Consider the following 14,550-nt stretch of genomic DNA (forward strand, 5'->3'; position numbering starts at 1 on the left):
TGTGTGTGTGTGTGTGTGTTTGAGTGGATGTAGATGTGTATGCATATAAAAGAATGTGAAATATGAATGTAAAACTTTCATTAAGTCATTGTACAAATTAAATTTTCAGTCTCCTGATAACTAAGATTTAGCAGCCAATTAGTAACTTGCGTTTTGCAAGTAGCGTAGGGGAGTTTATAAATAGGTAATATTTTATTAATTTTATTGTATAATGAAGGGGCTAGAAAACAATTAAATCTTTTGGAGTGTACGAAATTACATTTATCAACTTCGCAAATTCTATCCTTGCGCCTTTTAATAATATTTTGAAATGGAGTCACAGAGTGTTGAGAAAGAACAGTATGTAATATAAAAAGTTGCCTCACAGTCAATACTTTAAGGCTCTTGTACAGGTCAGCTGTCGGAAATCTGTATTTTTTAAAAGTACCAACTTTTAAAATAGCTCTCTGAGCTCTTTCAAGCTTCAGGAGATGAGTCTTAGGCGCAACACCCCAAGATGATATACAGTAACATAAAACCGATTGGCATAACGAATAGTAGACCTGTCTCAAAATTTGACCATCAGCAATATGGCGAAGAGTTTTAAAGATATAGATCAATTTTCTGACTCTGTTTTGAAGTTGTTCTATATGTAAAGAAAAGGAAAGATTGCAATCAAGAGTTATACCCAGATATTTAGTGCTTGATTTTCGAGTGAGTCTGGGGCAATTGCAGTGCTGATTAAACGGATTTTTGCAAGTGTGAGCGTATAGACATAAAGTAAGGGGGGGTTGAGATGTTTGCCGAAGAGAAAAAGCCAAGTAATTAGTTTTATCAGTGTTCAAGGTCAAGAGATTTTTAGCTAGCCATGTTGACACTAAATTGAACCCACCCTGTGCTTTGCGAAAAACCTCTGGCCATGAGTCGCCTATAAAAGTTAGGGCTGTGTCATCGGCGAAGGCAGATATTTTACCATCCTGGAGATCCAATTGGCAAAGGTCATTTAAGTATACCAAAAACAGGGTCGGACCGATCACACTGCCTTGCGGGACTCCGAGTGATATTGGAAGTTCATCGCTTACGTTATTATTAATTTTAACACACTGTGTTCTATGACTTAAATAGTTTTCAAACATCGAAAGTGAATGGCCTCTAACGCCTATTTTTTCAAGCTTTTGTAAAAGCAGGGGAGTGGCAACTGTGTCGAACGCCTTGGCAAGGTCCAAAAAGATAGTGATGACTTTTTTTTTTATGATCTAAATTCTTAATAATATAATTGGTAATGTCTAATACCGCTTTCGAAGTGGACATGTTACGTCTAAAGCCGTACTGATTTGGAGATAATAGATTTTTATGTTCTAGGAAATTGATCAACTGCTTATTTATTATTCGTTCCAATATTTTAGACATTACAGGCAAGACGGCTATTGGACGATAATTGGCGACACAGTTACCACTGCCGCTTTTGAAGATGGGGTGAATAATAGATTTTTTTAAATAAGTAGGGAATGAACCAGAGTTTATACAAAGATTAAAAATATGTGTTAGGATAGGTATTAATTGAACCTTATGCTTCTTGAGCAAACCCGTTGAAATTTTATCCCACCCCACTGCGCAGTCCGATCTTAAAGACGTCAAAATGGATTCCACCTCACTATGGTCTGTTGGAAGAATTACGAAAGATGTACTGGGAGATGAAGCGGAGCTATTGAAATGTGTTTCCGAGATAAAACTAGGTGATTTAATTTTACTAGCAAGATTCACACCAACGTTAACGAAGAATTCATTCACTTCATTTACTGAACGCTGTGGAGACGAAGACAATTGTAATAAATCGTTAGAAGTCGTTTTTTGTTGTACACAGTTCGTAACCCTCCTTATAATCTGCCAGATACGCCTGCTATCAGAACCAGCATCGCTAAGTTCTTTCTTTTCGAAATTTCTTTTAACTTTTTTTAATAATTTGTTACAGAAGTTCCTGTATCTTTTGTACGTCAATTTCAAAATATCATTTGTGGGATTAGATCTTACGTTTTTGTGTAGCAAATCGCGGTTTTTAATACACCTTAGGAGTCCAGGGGTCATCCATGGTTTGATTAATTGTTTACGCCTAGACACAGTTACAATGGACGAATTAATTTTAATAAAGCTCATAATCAAGTCTATAAAAATTTTTGTAGCCTGTTCAGCGTCGGTTAGTTGTGTAATGTGTTGAAAATTATAACTTTTTATATCTTGATCGAGTTGTTCGTAATTAATTTTACAGAAAACATTACTATGTCTAGTCTTTGAGAAGCTTCCAGTATGTTTAAGACACAATAATATACTGTTATGATCTGTAACGGTTGAATCAAGGGTTAGGGTTAGGGCTTCATAGTTAGATTTGAGCATCACGTGGTCTAAACAACTTGAGTCGCGCGTGGGCAGATTATGGGCAGGTAGTAAACCATGGTAGGCTAATAGGTTCAGATAATCAGAGGCTTGAGAGTCAATAATATAAGAGCCCACGACGGCCAGACTTTCCTTTCTTTCGGAAAGTTGAAAGTTTCTCTGTATATGTATCCTATACAGATAAGAACGACCAGCGACTATCAAGTTTGGGTTGTGGTTACTTTGGCAGGAAACAGGTAGTGAAGGTGTATAAAATAGTACCTAACTTTCATTATAGTTTAAAAGCTAAATTTTATATATGTTACTTGGGGACCTATAAAAAGACATTACCTTAAGAGCCAGACAGTTTTCATGGTTCTTACATCTAGCCAGACACATTTAAAAAATAACTAACATATCATCAAATTCACATAACTACCTAAAAGCGTAACAAATATGAAATAACCCGCTAAAAACATTAGTTAACTATAATTATTAAAAAAATAAAAGTATAATATATAAGTAATAAAGTTATTACTTATCTTTTACTTAGACTTATGTTGATGGAATTTCACGTATCCCGATGACTTTTTTATTGTGTCATCGAGATACGTGAAATTTCATCAACATAAACCCTCGTTTTGATTGAATGCCATCATTTTGATTTTTGTTATTTTGTGTGTGATACATAAAGTAATGGTCTATTTTGGGTAAAAGGATATTACTTTTGAGCCAACATTCGGTTAAAACTAAAACATCAAGGTCTATGTTTATCATTTGCAATAAAACTGTGAAACTATTAAAATTACAATTAATTGATCTAATGTTTTGAGTTATTATTTTAAGATATTTATCCGGGTATTTTATCATTTTTTTACAGTCAGTCGGGCTGCATCTTTGGCTTGTAGACACATAGAATCTATCTATGTTATCATGTAAATCAAAAATATTATCGAATTTTAATGTTATAGATTTGTGTCACATCAATGTTCAAAAATGATTGTACAGTTATTTTTTCACTATGGAGGTATATGCAAAATAAATATGCTGTGTTAGAAGATAACAAATTGCATGAATCAGTACTTTTAACAAAGACTTTGAAAGTAATACGTTGAACGGCGTAGTTATTGCGAATATGATAATTATGGTATTTGTGGTAGTATGATGTGTGTGAAGTTGTTATATTGGAAAAATTCCATTTCATGTTCGTTAGTGTAAAATTATTAAGAAAAATCACAAAACTTAATAAAAATAAAGTATAAACTTGGCTCACAAAAGCCATTAAAACTAAAAGGTAGATGAGAAATGATAGCTTAAACATAATAATATTTGTGCAAATTACAAAAAACAATGTAAAAATATAAATCTGTTGTAGGTATTTATGTTTATTAATTATTAGTGAACTTAGTCATATTTTCAATTCATTAAATTGTTCAAGTTGCGATAAGGATTTTATGACCGTTGATGCTTCTCCGTCTGCCCGCTTGATTAAGACCTTGCCGTCCACTATCCAGCAGTACTTGATTTTATTGGTTTTCTTTAATTCCCGAGCATGATAAAAAAGTTTCCTTGCGTTTGCAGTTAAATTTTCAGTTATAAATATAGGTTCGGAGCTCGAAAATCCAGCGTGTGTCAAGTTTAATTTGTTCGTCGGATGATTAATGTTATACGTTTTCAATGTATTAAATATTAAATGTTTTACGTGTAAGTCCGATAATTGAATTATTATAGGTTTCTTGGTATTGGGTTTGCCCGGAATGCGGTATATATCGCGAATGTTAGATGGTTGTAAGTCAATATTGAGGCTTTTAGAAATATTAGAAACATATGCCAGCAAGTCCTGTTTTGATTCTTTATCTTTTTTGGGTATATTTTTAACTTCGATGGTTGTAAGTTTTGAGCAACGTTGGAGTTCATCAACTTGTTGCTGCAAGGCCAAGATCGTTTCTTGATTCGTTTTACAGTGTTCTTCTAGTGACTTTATCTTAATTTCCATCTCGTCTTGTTGTTCACTCCGAAACGCTATATTTTTTTCGATATTTAATAAAGTATTTTCGATTTTGTCATAATTAATCTTGAAACTTGACAGCATCTGTCGTATTTCCTCCTTGAATTCATCAAAGTCCGCTCTGGTTATTTCTTCTAAACGACGCGGACGTTTCATACGCTGATTTACAAACGAAGACGGTGGCGGTGTTGTATCTCGGTTTAAAATGTTTAGCGCCGAGTCCGAGCCCGACTTCGTAGGCGAACGAATCATGATATTAGTAGGTTGTCACTGTGTGCACGGTAATGTTGGTGAGGTGGCTTGTGTGCGTGGATATTACTCACGATAAGAAATATTTATTTTTGTGAAATTCAAGCAAGCGGCGTCACACGTCTACACTCGAGCGCGGTCCGATGAGGAAGGGGTCCGATAAGTATCAGAGATAACGTGAAGATATTTTATTTAGAAGTTTAATTTGTTTTTGATAGATAGTTTCATTAATCTTAAAAGAACAGAGCTATGGAATTTTTTTCCTTTACCTTGAGATAATCTTCTTTATTATATTCATCAAGGTTTCAAGGTAAACTTAAGCACATGAGAACCAAACAACCGTACGTACGTGATAGTATCATAATAGCATATATCGTAAGAGAAAAGGACAAAGTTTAGGCACAGGTGCGTGGGACTGACGTTAGAGATTATGCATGCAACGATTAACCCACTTTGTTATATGCGGGAAGATGTTATGAATATGATTGGTTGATTGTTAGTGGAAGGAAATGAATGTTTTATTGTTTTGTTACATAAGTTTTTATTGTAAACAAATACGATGAATTTGGATAAATGCTTTGGTCCTTTAGTCTTCGATTATTATTGAATGAACAAAATTGGGGCGACGCGGACGTTTTGGTGCTAAATATGAATATGTCTTTAGCAAATTCTTTGCACGGTGCACATAGATATCATTGTTTGTTTGTTTGTTAACTTGGGCTACTTTACGAGAAATTGCATTGAAGACGATACGAGTGAAAATATCAATTCGAACCAAACCACATAATTTGCTTATTAATAATTAAAGTTAATAGATTAATAATTAAAGTTTATATTGAAATAGTAGTTAATTCATTTAAAATGCAATTTAAGTCTAGAATTTTAACATGCGTAGGTACTATCAATTTAGGTCCGGATGCGATATGCGTGTGCGCATGCGAAACAGATAAACACTGAAAACAGCTCGATAAAGGACCTTCTGTTTGTTTATTTCGTAGAATTTAATTTTTTGCTAAAGATAACTGACCAAATTTCGTTTGCTGTATTAGTCACAAGACCTAGCTATAATAAAACTTTATCTTACTGGTGACTGATACTATTAAAGTCTATATCAATATCAGGATTAGTATATGGGTATTAATATTTAAGTATTTATGGGACTTCTACTCATGTGGGTAAAGCAAAATTATCTTTGCGAAATGTTCGAAATGTGCGAAATGTTGCAAAATGTTGCAGTTGGTACACGGTAGGGTTTAGTCGGTAAGAATCCAATATATATCCCACGGCTCCTTCCTTGGGACCCGTGGGTATCTTAGGCAAGATTTGCTCACTTAAAAAAGAATAACAGACAATGCCGTGCCTTATAAATAAGTAAATAATGTTTAGCTTATTAAATCAACGCTATCAATATTTGGTTGCGAAAGAAAATGCCTCCATACTGGTAAGTATTGCTAGCAAGTGTATGGCAAAATAAATATTGCTCGTGATAAATAATGAGATGCTAATCAAACAACGAAGCGGGCCAAGGATTCGAGCCGCACTAATTAAATAACTGGTGAATAGTTGAAAGAAAATTCTTAATATGCGCCTGTTTGAGATTCCACGAGGTAAATGGGACGTGGTCAGTTCATGGTCATAATTGGTCCAAAATTTATGAAAGCTACTTTTTCAGTTTGAATTTAGATTTGGAACTTTTGTTTAAAAATGACATCAAGGATAGAATTTAGAACGTTGTTGCCATTTTTGCCAATAAAGATCGTTTAGCAGTGAGAAGTTTACAAATCGTTCGTTTAAAGCTAATTCTTGAACAGGAGTTCCAATACTAAGTGCTCATCTCCAGCTCGAACTATTAAAAACAGTGAAAATCGTGATGAATCGATTATCAATGAGCATTGCTAACGCGGCATGCGACCACGACACAGCAGGACAGTTAGAAGGAATTAGTAGCTGATGGATTTCTTATCGTATTCTATAGCTAAGGGCATTAGGTAGTTCATTTGCGAATTGGTGAATGGTGAAGATGAATTAAAAGCGATGCGTAGTGCGAATGATGATAAGCAAATGATTGGAGTCTCTACATAGTTATTATTATTCTATTAACGAAATGTTTAAAGATTGAAGTACACAAATTTGAAACGTGTTAAACTATTGACACACAATATAAGTTGGTCGATAACCGATCATCTCATTAGTACTGATAAAAAGTACCAACAAAAAATAACTGCCTTAATTATTAATTTATAGAAGCCTAAAAAATATTTTTAATGAACGTTCAATATACAGAAAATCGTAAACAGGTTTGTGAGTCAACAGTTTCGTTCTAGGTGCATATAAATAAGAAGAGACAAACCGGTAAACACTAGGGAAATAACGAGTGGATGCTGAGTCACCGAGAAAGCATATATAGTGGAATTTCATAATAATATCATTAGCTTTTTGACCGGGATTTCCTAATAGGTAAATATGTATACGTATTAGGTATATTAAGTCGAACAAGAATATAATTGCTTCCTCTACACGATATACGTGCCCTGCATATTATGAGGCAGTATGTTTCTCTGTTTTGCTCATCAGGTTTGGCTGTTTTGCTCATGGAATCATTGGCCCAAAAAATGATCATCGATGTTTGCCGCCATTACGGCGACTATGAATAAACACTTCTACAATGACGGGCGATCATAGACATTTAGGCCCACTACCCTATCGTGATTGCATCTACTCGCCTAACGCTGCCGATTGGGAAGATATGCCCATAAGGCGTAATATTTCGAAAAGTAGCTTGTGGTGTTGCAGTTGGCTGTACTCGACCAACGGTACACGCCGCCGACTACGTTCACCTTACTAAGTTTTAGTTTCTGGGTTTGTATGGAAGAACTGATAACTCTGTTACTATTCAATTACATAATTTTGAAATTTGGTAAATTGCATTATTCTTGAGTGAGTTATTGCTTTTTTGTTATAATATATGTGAATTAATAAATTGTGAAGAGGGGTTAGGTTGGCTAGTATGAAAATTAAACCCCTATTTCTCTTGGTCATGGTGACTCGAGAGTAACTTTACCAAATTCATTATAATATACTCAATTTGTTTTTATTCATTTATATTACATATTTTCTAATAAGCATCACAGGTAACTTGGAAGTATTTGCTGATAATAATAAATTGATAAGCTTGAATCTAGATACAGAAGGAATCTACATTTACTCTGTGCTATGTACTTTTAAATTTTATTCAAATATGTTCTAGTACAGTTGTATAAGATTCATATGGTATTAATAGTTTTTGAAATTAGTGCAGAAGACATTTATTTCAAACTAGCGGTCCGCCCTGGCTTTGCCTGTGGTACATATTTACGTTTTCTCTACATTAGAAACATCCTCGTACTCCAAGGTATATAATAAATAAAGAATTATCGAAATCAGTTCACCCGTTCACGCATGATGCCGTGACTAAGGAAAATGGGTTTTATTTTAAGCTATTGCATAGCTTCTATCGCAGGCCTTGAGCGCGGGGACCAAATTTAGAAATTCCGTAACTAAAAAACCTCACGCTCCCCACTCCGACGGGCGGAGGTGTGGCTTGAAGGCATGCTATGCAATAGCTTTACCGCGGCAGTCCCCGAGTGCCACACGTTTTTTTATATATTAAATAGACTTGCATATTTAATAGTTTGCGTAAATTTCCTGATAAGCTTACATTATGCAATACAGTAACAGTACATTATTCTGTTATACCTAAGCCTAGTGGCTGGAATATTCCAAATTAGAATCTTAATGGATTTAAAAACATGGTTCAATTAAAATTTGTTGTCCAGGTTATCTTACACATTTTGTAGGGACATAGGTATATCATATTATTCTAAATCTATAATTTTTGAAGAGAGAAACAAATTTAACAATTTTTATTAAAATTGATTTAAAAATCACAATATAAAGTTATGAAACTTACCAGAGCAGTTAAAAATACACCATTTATTGGTACTCATTTCCACTTTGTATAGAACTTACAAATTAAGTATTTATAACACAAGTTAATAGCACAAAATTGATACTTTATAACTTCTTTATAACTTTTAAACCACAGTTTTAAACTTTTCTAGATACACAAAAAAGTTAGTAAACAAAAACAAAAGAACACTGAACAGAGAACTTCAAATTTCAATTCTTCTTCTTCTTCTTCTTTTTCAAATGGCAACTCCCGATCCCAGTGAGGACGGATTCTGCCAATGTCAAGTTTTGAACGGATGGTCAGTTTAAGTTAATGCTTATGTTAAGCGTGCTCTGTGCTGAGGAAAAATCACGGTTGAGATGATTTACTTTTTATTTACTGAAAGACTTCTTACATGGAGCTGTATAACCTGACAAAGAACAAATATTAGTTATAGACAACACAACACATCACAAAAGCATAACATAAAATAGGTATAGGTAGTCAGTGGGAGTTCAAAATTTTAGATTGTTAAAATTGATAAATTTTGATAGGATATTCACAAATGAGGTAGGGACAAGGCAAAGTAAACACTTAAAATTAGTAGGGAGGGGAACATCTGGGGGAAGGATATCCAGAAGTGAGATACGGAGCTTAGGGCAAACAAAGAATAAATGGTCATAACTTCCTTCGTCTATACCACACTCACAGAGAGAATGGTCACGAACATGAATTTTAAATAAATGATTAGGAGTGGTATTGTGACCCAAACGGAGGCGGCAAATGGTGGAAACAGTAGGCTTGTCTATATTAGGGAAACGGAAGAACCAGGGCTTACGTGGAATTGAGGGTTGGATATCTCTATAAAATTTCCCTTTGGTTGAATTTTTCCACTGACTGTTCCATGTATGATCCAAGCGATCCTTAGAAAGAGAAGAGAGATCGTGGGCATAATTAGAGTAATGCTCCAGAGTACCATGTTGAATGGCAGATTTAGCCAGAACGTCAGCTTTCTCATTGCCTACAATACCAGAATGGCTTGGAATATGTACTAAATCTACCTGAAGCCCTTTTCTGAAGCAGTTGTAAAGTGCGGATTTTATTAGAAAGATGATAGGAAATTTAGACTTTGAGCGGAAAGGGTTAGAAGTAATAGTCTGAAGACAGCTGAGGGAGTCCGAAAAAATAACTGAATTTTGGAGATTATGAGAGTCGATAAAATTGAGAGCTTCCAAGATAGCTGTGGCTTCACCAGTAAAAACAGAAGAGAGAGGGGGACATTTAAATTGTAAAATAGTGTTAGAGTTATGGTGCCATACAGCAACCCCTACAGCAAGATGTTTTGACACTTTTGAGGCATCCGTAAAAAAAAGATTATAACCACGCCAGTGGGAAGAAACCAGACAGTTAAAAGCAACATTAGAATCTGGAGCATATTTTTGAATACCAGAACTCATATTAATGTTGGGGTTAAAAACTAGTGCATGAAACGGAGTTGAATATAAAGGATGGATACTAAATTGGGATGTTGGATCCGGAAGGCGGTTAAATTTGATGAGACTTTTAAGTAGGCAAGGAAAATCAGATGGACGACGGAGGTTATTTAGAGTAAGTATTTGAAGTAGATTTCGAATTTTAGGAAGAAGGGGATGAGAGGATAATTGTATAAGCCGAAAGAAATACTTGTCTGACAGATATTGACGGCGGAGATATAAAGGAGGGTCTACACATTCTACCTGAAGGGCATTGACTGGGGTAGACTTCATGGCACCTATAATGAGTCGCAGACACTTGTATTGTATTCTGTCCAATTTTATTAAAGCTGTTTTATTGCAAGGTTCTAAGATGAACGACGCATAATCCAAATGGCTACGGATTATAGCATTATAAACTAGTTTTTGACAATATGGATGTGATCCCCACCAAACACCAGCTAGGGAGCGTAAAACATTAATACCCTTTTCGCACTTCTGAGAAATGTAGTTAGTGTGAGCCATACCATTCAGCTTTTGGTCAAGCACCACCCCTAGAAATTTAATCTTGTTGACTACAGGGATTGAGGAGTTTTCTAGTAATATTACCGGCTGTGGGATCAAGCGTTTTTTCGTGAACACAACTACATTGCTTTTGCTGGGCGATAGTGACAAGCCATGATCGTTCATCCAATTTTCCAAATAAGATAAGGCGCTGTTAAGTCGAAAGGTAATCACATCCATATTCTCTGACGAAGTATACAATGCTATATCGTCCGCATACTGCAGAACGCTACAATACGATGGAATGGCTTTATCCAAATCCCAGGTGTATATAGAATACAATAATGGACTCAAAACGGAACCTTGAGGGAGGCCTTTAAATACATGTCTAGTAGGTGTGTCTTTAGAACAGCGTACTTGTATCGTCCTCAACATTAATAAGTTGAAGATGAAATGTATCATCCTCTCAGGCAAACTCAGCTGTAACATTTTCTGTCTGAGCACTGGAAGAAGAACATTATCGTACGCTGAAACTACATCCAGAAATACGCCAACCAAATACTGTTTATTGTGAAAAGAGGAACGAATATCAGTTGTTAAAATACTAAGACTGTCTAATACACTCAAACCTTTCCTAAAGCCATATTGGGAACTAGCTAGGAGGCCCCTGTTCTCGACCAGCCATTCTAGACGATTTTTAATAAGGTGTTCGGTGATTTTGGCTAAGGTAGAAGACAGGGCGATTGGTCTATAGGAATTGGGGTTAAGGGGATCCTTGCCGGGTTTGGGGATAGGAATAATAAGCTGGGATTTCCAAGAGTCCGGAATAATGGCATGTAAAAAGAAAATGTTAATTAAATTTAGAAAAAAAGATTTTGTTTGATCGCCTGACTTGCAAAGAAAAGAATATGGTATACCATCAACCCCAGGGGATGAGTCTTTTAAGCCATCAAGAACCGTAACAAGTTCTTGCAAGGTGAATGGGCAATCCATACTGTCGTATGATACTAAATTATGGGGAGGGCAAGGAAAATGATCAGAAGAGGGGACAAATGGAGGGGATAGTTTGTCAATGAAATCATCAAGCCAAACGTCTGAGTTGTTGGATACTCTATTTTTATCACATAGAGCTCCACGGAAACGGCGAATACTATTCCACATTAATGATGGCGGGGTTTTTGGAGATAAGCTCTCACAGAAACGGATCCAACCCTGTTTCTTTTTTTTTGATAGCACCCGTTTAGTTCGTGCTGCAATTTTCTTATAATTAATAAAGTTCTCATAAGACATACTGGAATCATATCTTAGCTCGGCTTCTTTACGGTCCTTAACTATGGCAGTACACTCATGGTCCCACCAGGGAGGGGATAGCTTCTTAAAAGACAGAGTTGAATAAGTTTTCAATGGGAAAGATTCGGTAGCAGTAGTCTCGAGACAGTTAACAAAAAGAGAATAAGATTCCAAACAATTCTCAGGTGAAGCATTTGGGAGATTACTTATTTTGGTATCAAGGGAGTTGGCAAATTTCTCCCAGTTGGCATTGCCTAACTTAAATTTGAGCAAAGGTGGGAAAGCTCTAGTGGGAACATGGACTGTGCGTGAGCAGGAGATGAGGATTGGAAAATGGTCGCTCCCATGAGTAGAGGAAAGTGTAGAACAAGAAAAGGAGGGAGCTAAGACAGAAGAGCAAATTGTTAAGTCCACTACAGTATTAGGATTTTGTAATGGGGAGACTCTACGGGTAGGAAGGCAATCGTTAATAATACACATATTCAGATCTTCAAAGAGGTCAACCAAAAGATATCCAAAGGAGTCGCAAATGTACGAGCCCCAAGAAGTATGGTGGCCATTAAAGTCACCCATAATAATAACAGGGGGAGGAAGAGAGGAGATGATTAAGGAAAGCTCTGGAATAAAACTAGGATGGGGATGAGGAACATAAACGGATAAGACTGATATATTAGCAGCTCTAGCTGCAACTGCATTAAAGTTACAGCCATGATGGGGAAGTGGAATTTGTGAAAAGGGAATACTGTTATTCAAGAGCAGAGCACAGCCAGCATAACCATCAGCTCTGTCGTCTCAAAGACAGGAATAGCCCGGAACCCTAAACCGAGAACCGGGCATTAACCATGTCTCTGAGATAGCAAGAACCAAAGGTTTATGATTGGTTATTAATTCAAAAATCTCGTGCTTCTTGGGACGGATACTCTGGGCGTTCCATTGCAGAAACACTAGATCCATAATTGAGGATTGATGAGAAACGGGATAATCTTTCGGCAACGTTGGACGGTAACTGGTGGGGATAAGAAAGTAAAGTCTCTATAAAAGATAAACACATATTAAGTAGATGTTCATCAAAAGGAAGTGAAGAGCCCGTATTAGGGAGAGCACAACCATTAGAAAGGGAGGAGGGAGGTTCACGAATGATAGAATGATGTGCATCCTTATCATAAGACTTACCCAGAGGAGCTCGGGAACGGGGGGTCTTAGTGACTGTTTTTCTGTATGAAACATTAGGTGTTGATTGGATAGGAGGATTAAATTGGGAAGACGGGAGGCTTTGGGAATGTATAGATAAAGGATTCTGTATCTGAATATTCTCAGCATAGGATCTACGAGCTGACGGGATGACTCTAGAAGCCTCCTCAAAAGATATCCCTTCAGATGCCATTAACTGCTTAATGGCCTTTTGCCTAGCTTGTTCGGGGCATTTCCTATCAGTGGCATAATGCTTACCAGTACAATGGAGGCATGTTGCATCAGACTCTAAAATTGGACAAGAGTCGCCCAAATGGGCCTGTGAGCATTTGAAACAACGTTCCTTAGAGCGACATTGGTCGCGTACATGTCCAAACCGACAGCATTTATAACATTGAATTGTGGGGTATTGGTACACTTCTACTGGCATGGAGTTGTAAAGGCAGTATATTCTTTCTGGACGAACTTGGCCTTGAAAGGTCAAAACAACGGTTTGAGATGGTGACCATGAAGTAACACCATCTATTCTAATTTTTTTATTAAGCCGTCTGGCTTTCAATATTTTGCCTCTTCCACCTGGGAAATCCACATGGCTGATAAATTCTTCCATAGACCACTCCGTAGGGACACCTTTGACAATGCCCATACGAGTGATGTGAAAAGTTGGAATGGAGGCTTGGTAATTTGAATCTTTAAGAGGGGGGAAATTTATAAAATTATTTGCGTCACAAGCGGTATTGAATTCTACAGAAATTTTATTACGTCCAATAGCTTTAACTCCATCCTTGGCTATGTTAGCTACACGATTGTTGTAAAGGAAAGATCCAAATTTGATCGGTCTGATGGTTAAACCCGCCGCAGGATCGGCCTCTGTACGGGACACATAGACAATAAAGGGACCACTGTCATTGTCGGAATATGTAATGGGATTAGATAAAATGGGATCCACATATGAACTTTGAGACGATGCGATCGCGTAGTTGTTAACTGTAACATGTCTTTTAGGGGGGATCATATCTGTATCAGCAACGGATGGCTCTGACCGTTGTCTCTTATTACTTGTATGCTCCGCTTCCATCACCTCACCCTGGATGTCAGGAGGTTTACCAGGGTCGGGAGGATCAGGATTCATGATGGGTGAGGAAAGTTAGTAAATAAACGCTTACCCCAATATATATATATAGAGACAATCACAAATTTGGTTATCACTACCAGTTTACACTAAAAAAGAGTGTTCTCAACAAGTTAATTAACAAAAATCTCAATGGCACGTGTTTTCTCCGACACAACAAAGATCGAAAAAAAAAAACCAAATTTCAATTTAAAATGTCAACGTATTATCTGTCATTTTCAATTGACGTTGACGACACTGACAAGAATATACGTATAGAATTTGCATTTTCTCCGAAATAGGTATGTTTTATAGAGATCGAAAACGTATTAAAATTTTATTCAGGAAATTTCTGATTATAAATACACATTTAAATGATTTTTAACCTAAAAATAGTTTAAATTTTGATAAAGTGTATTACATACTCTGTGGTGAGTATGTAACTGAC

At 36.2% G+C, this 14,550-nt stretch overlaps 2 protein-coding genes across 2 annotated transcripts; both read right to left on the minus strand.

Moving 5' to 3' along the window:
* Window positions 1-3,757: 3,757 nt before the first annotated feature.
* LOC149905618 (uncharacterized) lies at window positions 3,758-4,609 on the minus strand. The gene has a single exon (XM_090105290.1). It carries the CDS (start codon window positions 4,607-4,609, stop codon window positions 3,758-3,760), a length of 852 nt encoding a protein of 283 aa, XP_089961416.1.
* Window positions 4,610-12,615: 8,006 nt separating this feature from the next.
* Window positions 12,616-14,162, minus strand: LOC149905619 (uncharacterized). Its single transcript, XM_090105619.1, has one exon. It carries the CDS (start codon window positions 14,121-14,123, stop codon window positions 12,690-12,692), a length of 1,434 nt encoding a protein of 477 aa, XP_089961745.1. The 5' UTR covers window positions 14,124-14,162; the 3' UTR covers window positions 12,616-12,689.
* Between the last annotated feature and the right edge of the window lie 388 nt (window positions 14,163-14,550).

The sequence above is a fragment of the Colias eurytheme genome, chromosome 9 (genome assembly GCF_061535395.1).
Source record: "Colias eurytheme isolate Ceu_HAF_F1 chromosome 9, ilColEury1 Martin Lab GWU primary, whole genome shotgun sequence".
Lineage (NCBI taxonomy): Eukaryota > Metazoa > Arthropoda > Insecta > Lepidoptera > Pieridae > Colias > Colias eurytheme.

Excerpts from the sequence above, each read along its gene's own strand:
- LOC149905618 (XM_090105290.1), bottom strand. The coding sequence starts at position 4,609 with ATGATTCGTTCGCCTACGAAGTCGGGCTCGGACTCGGCGCTAAACATT.
- LOC149905619 (XM_090105619.1), bottom strand. The coding sequence starts at position 14,123 with ATGAATCCTGATCCTCCCGACCCTGGTAAACCTCCTGACATCCAGGGT.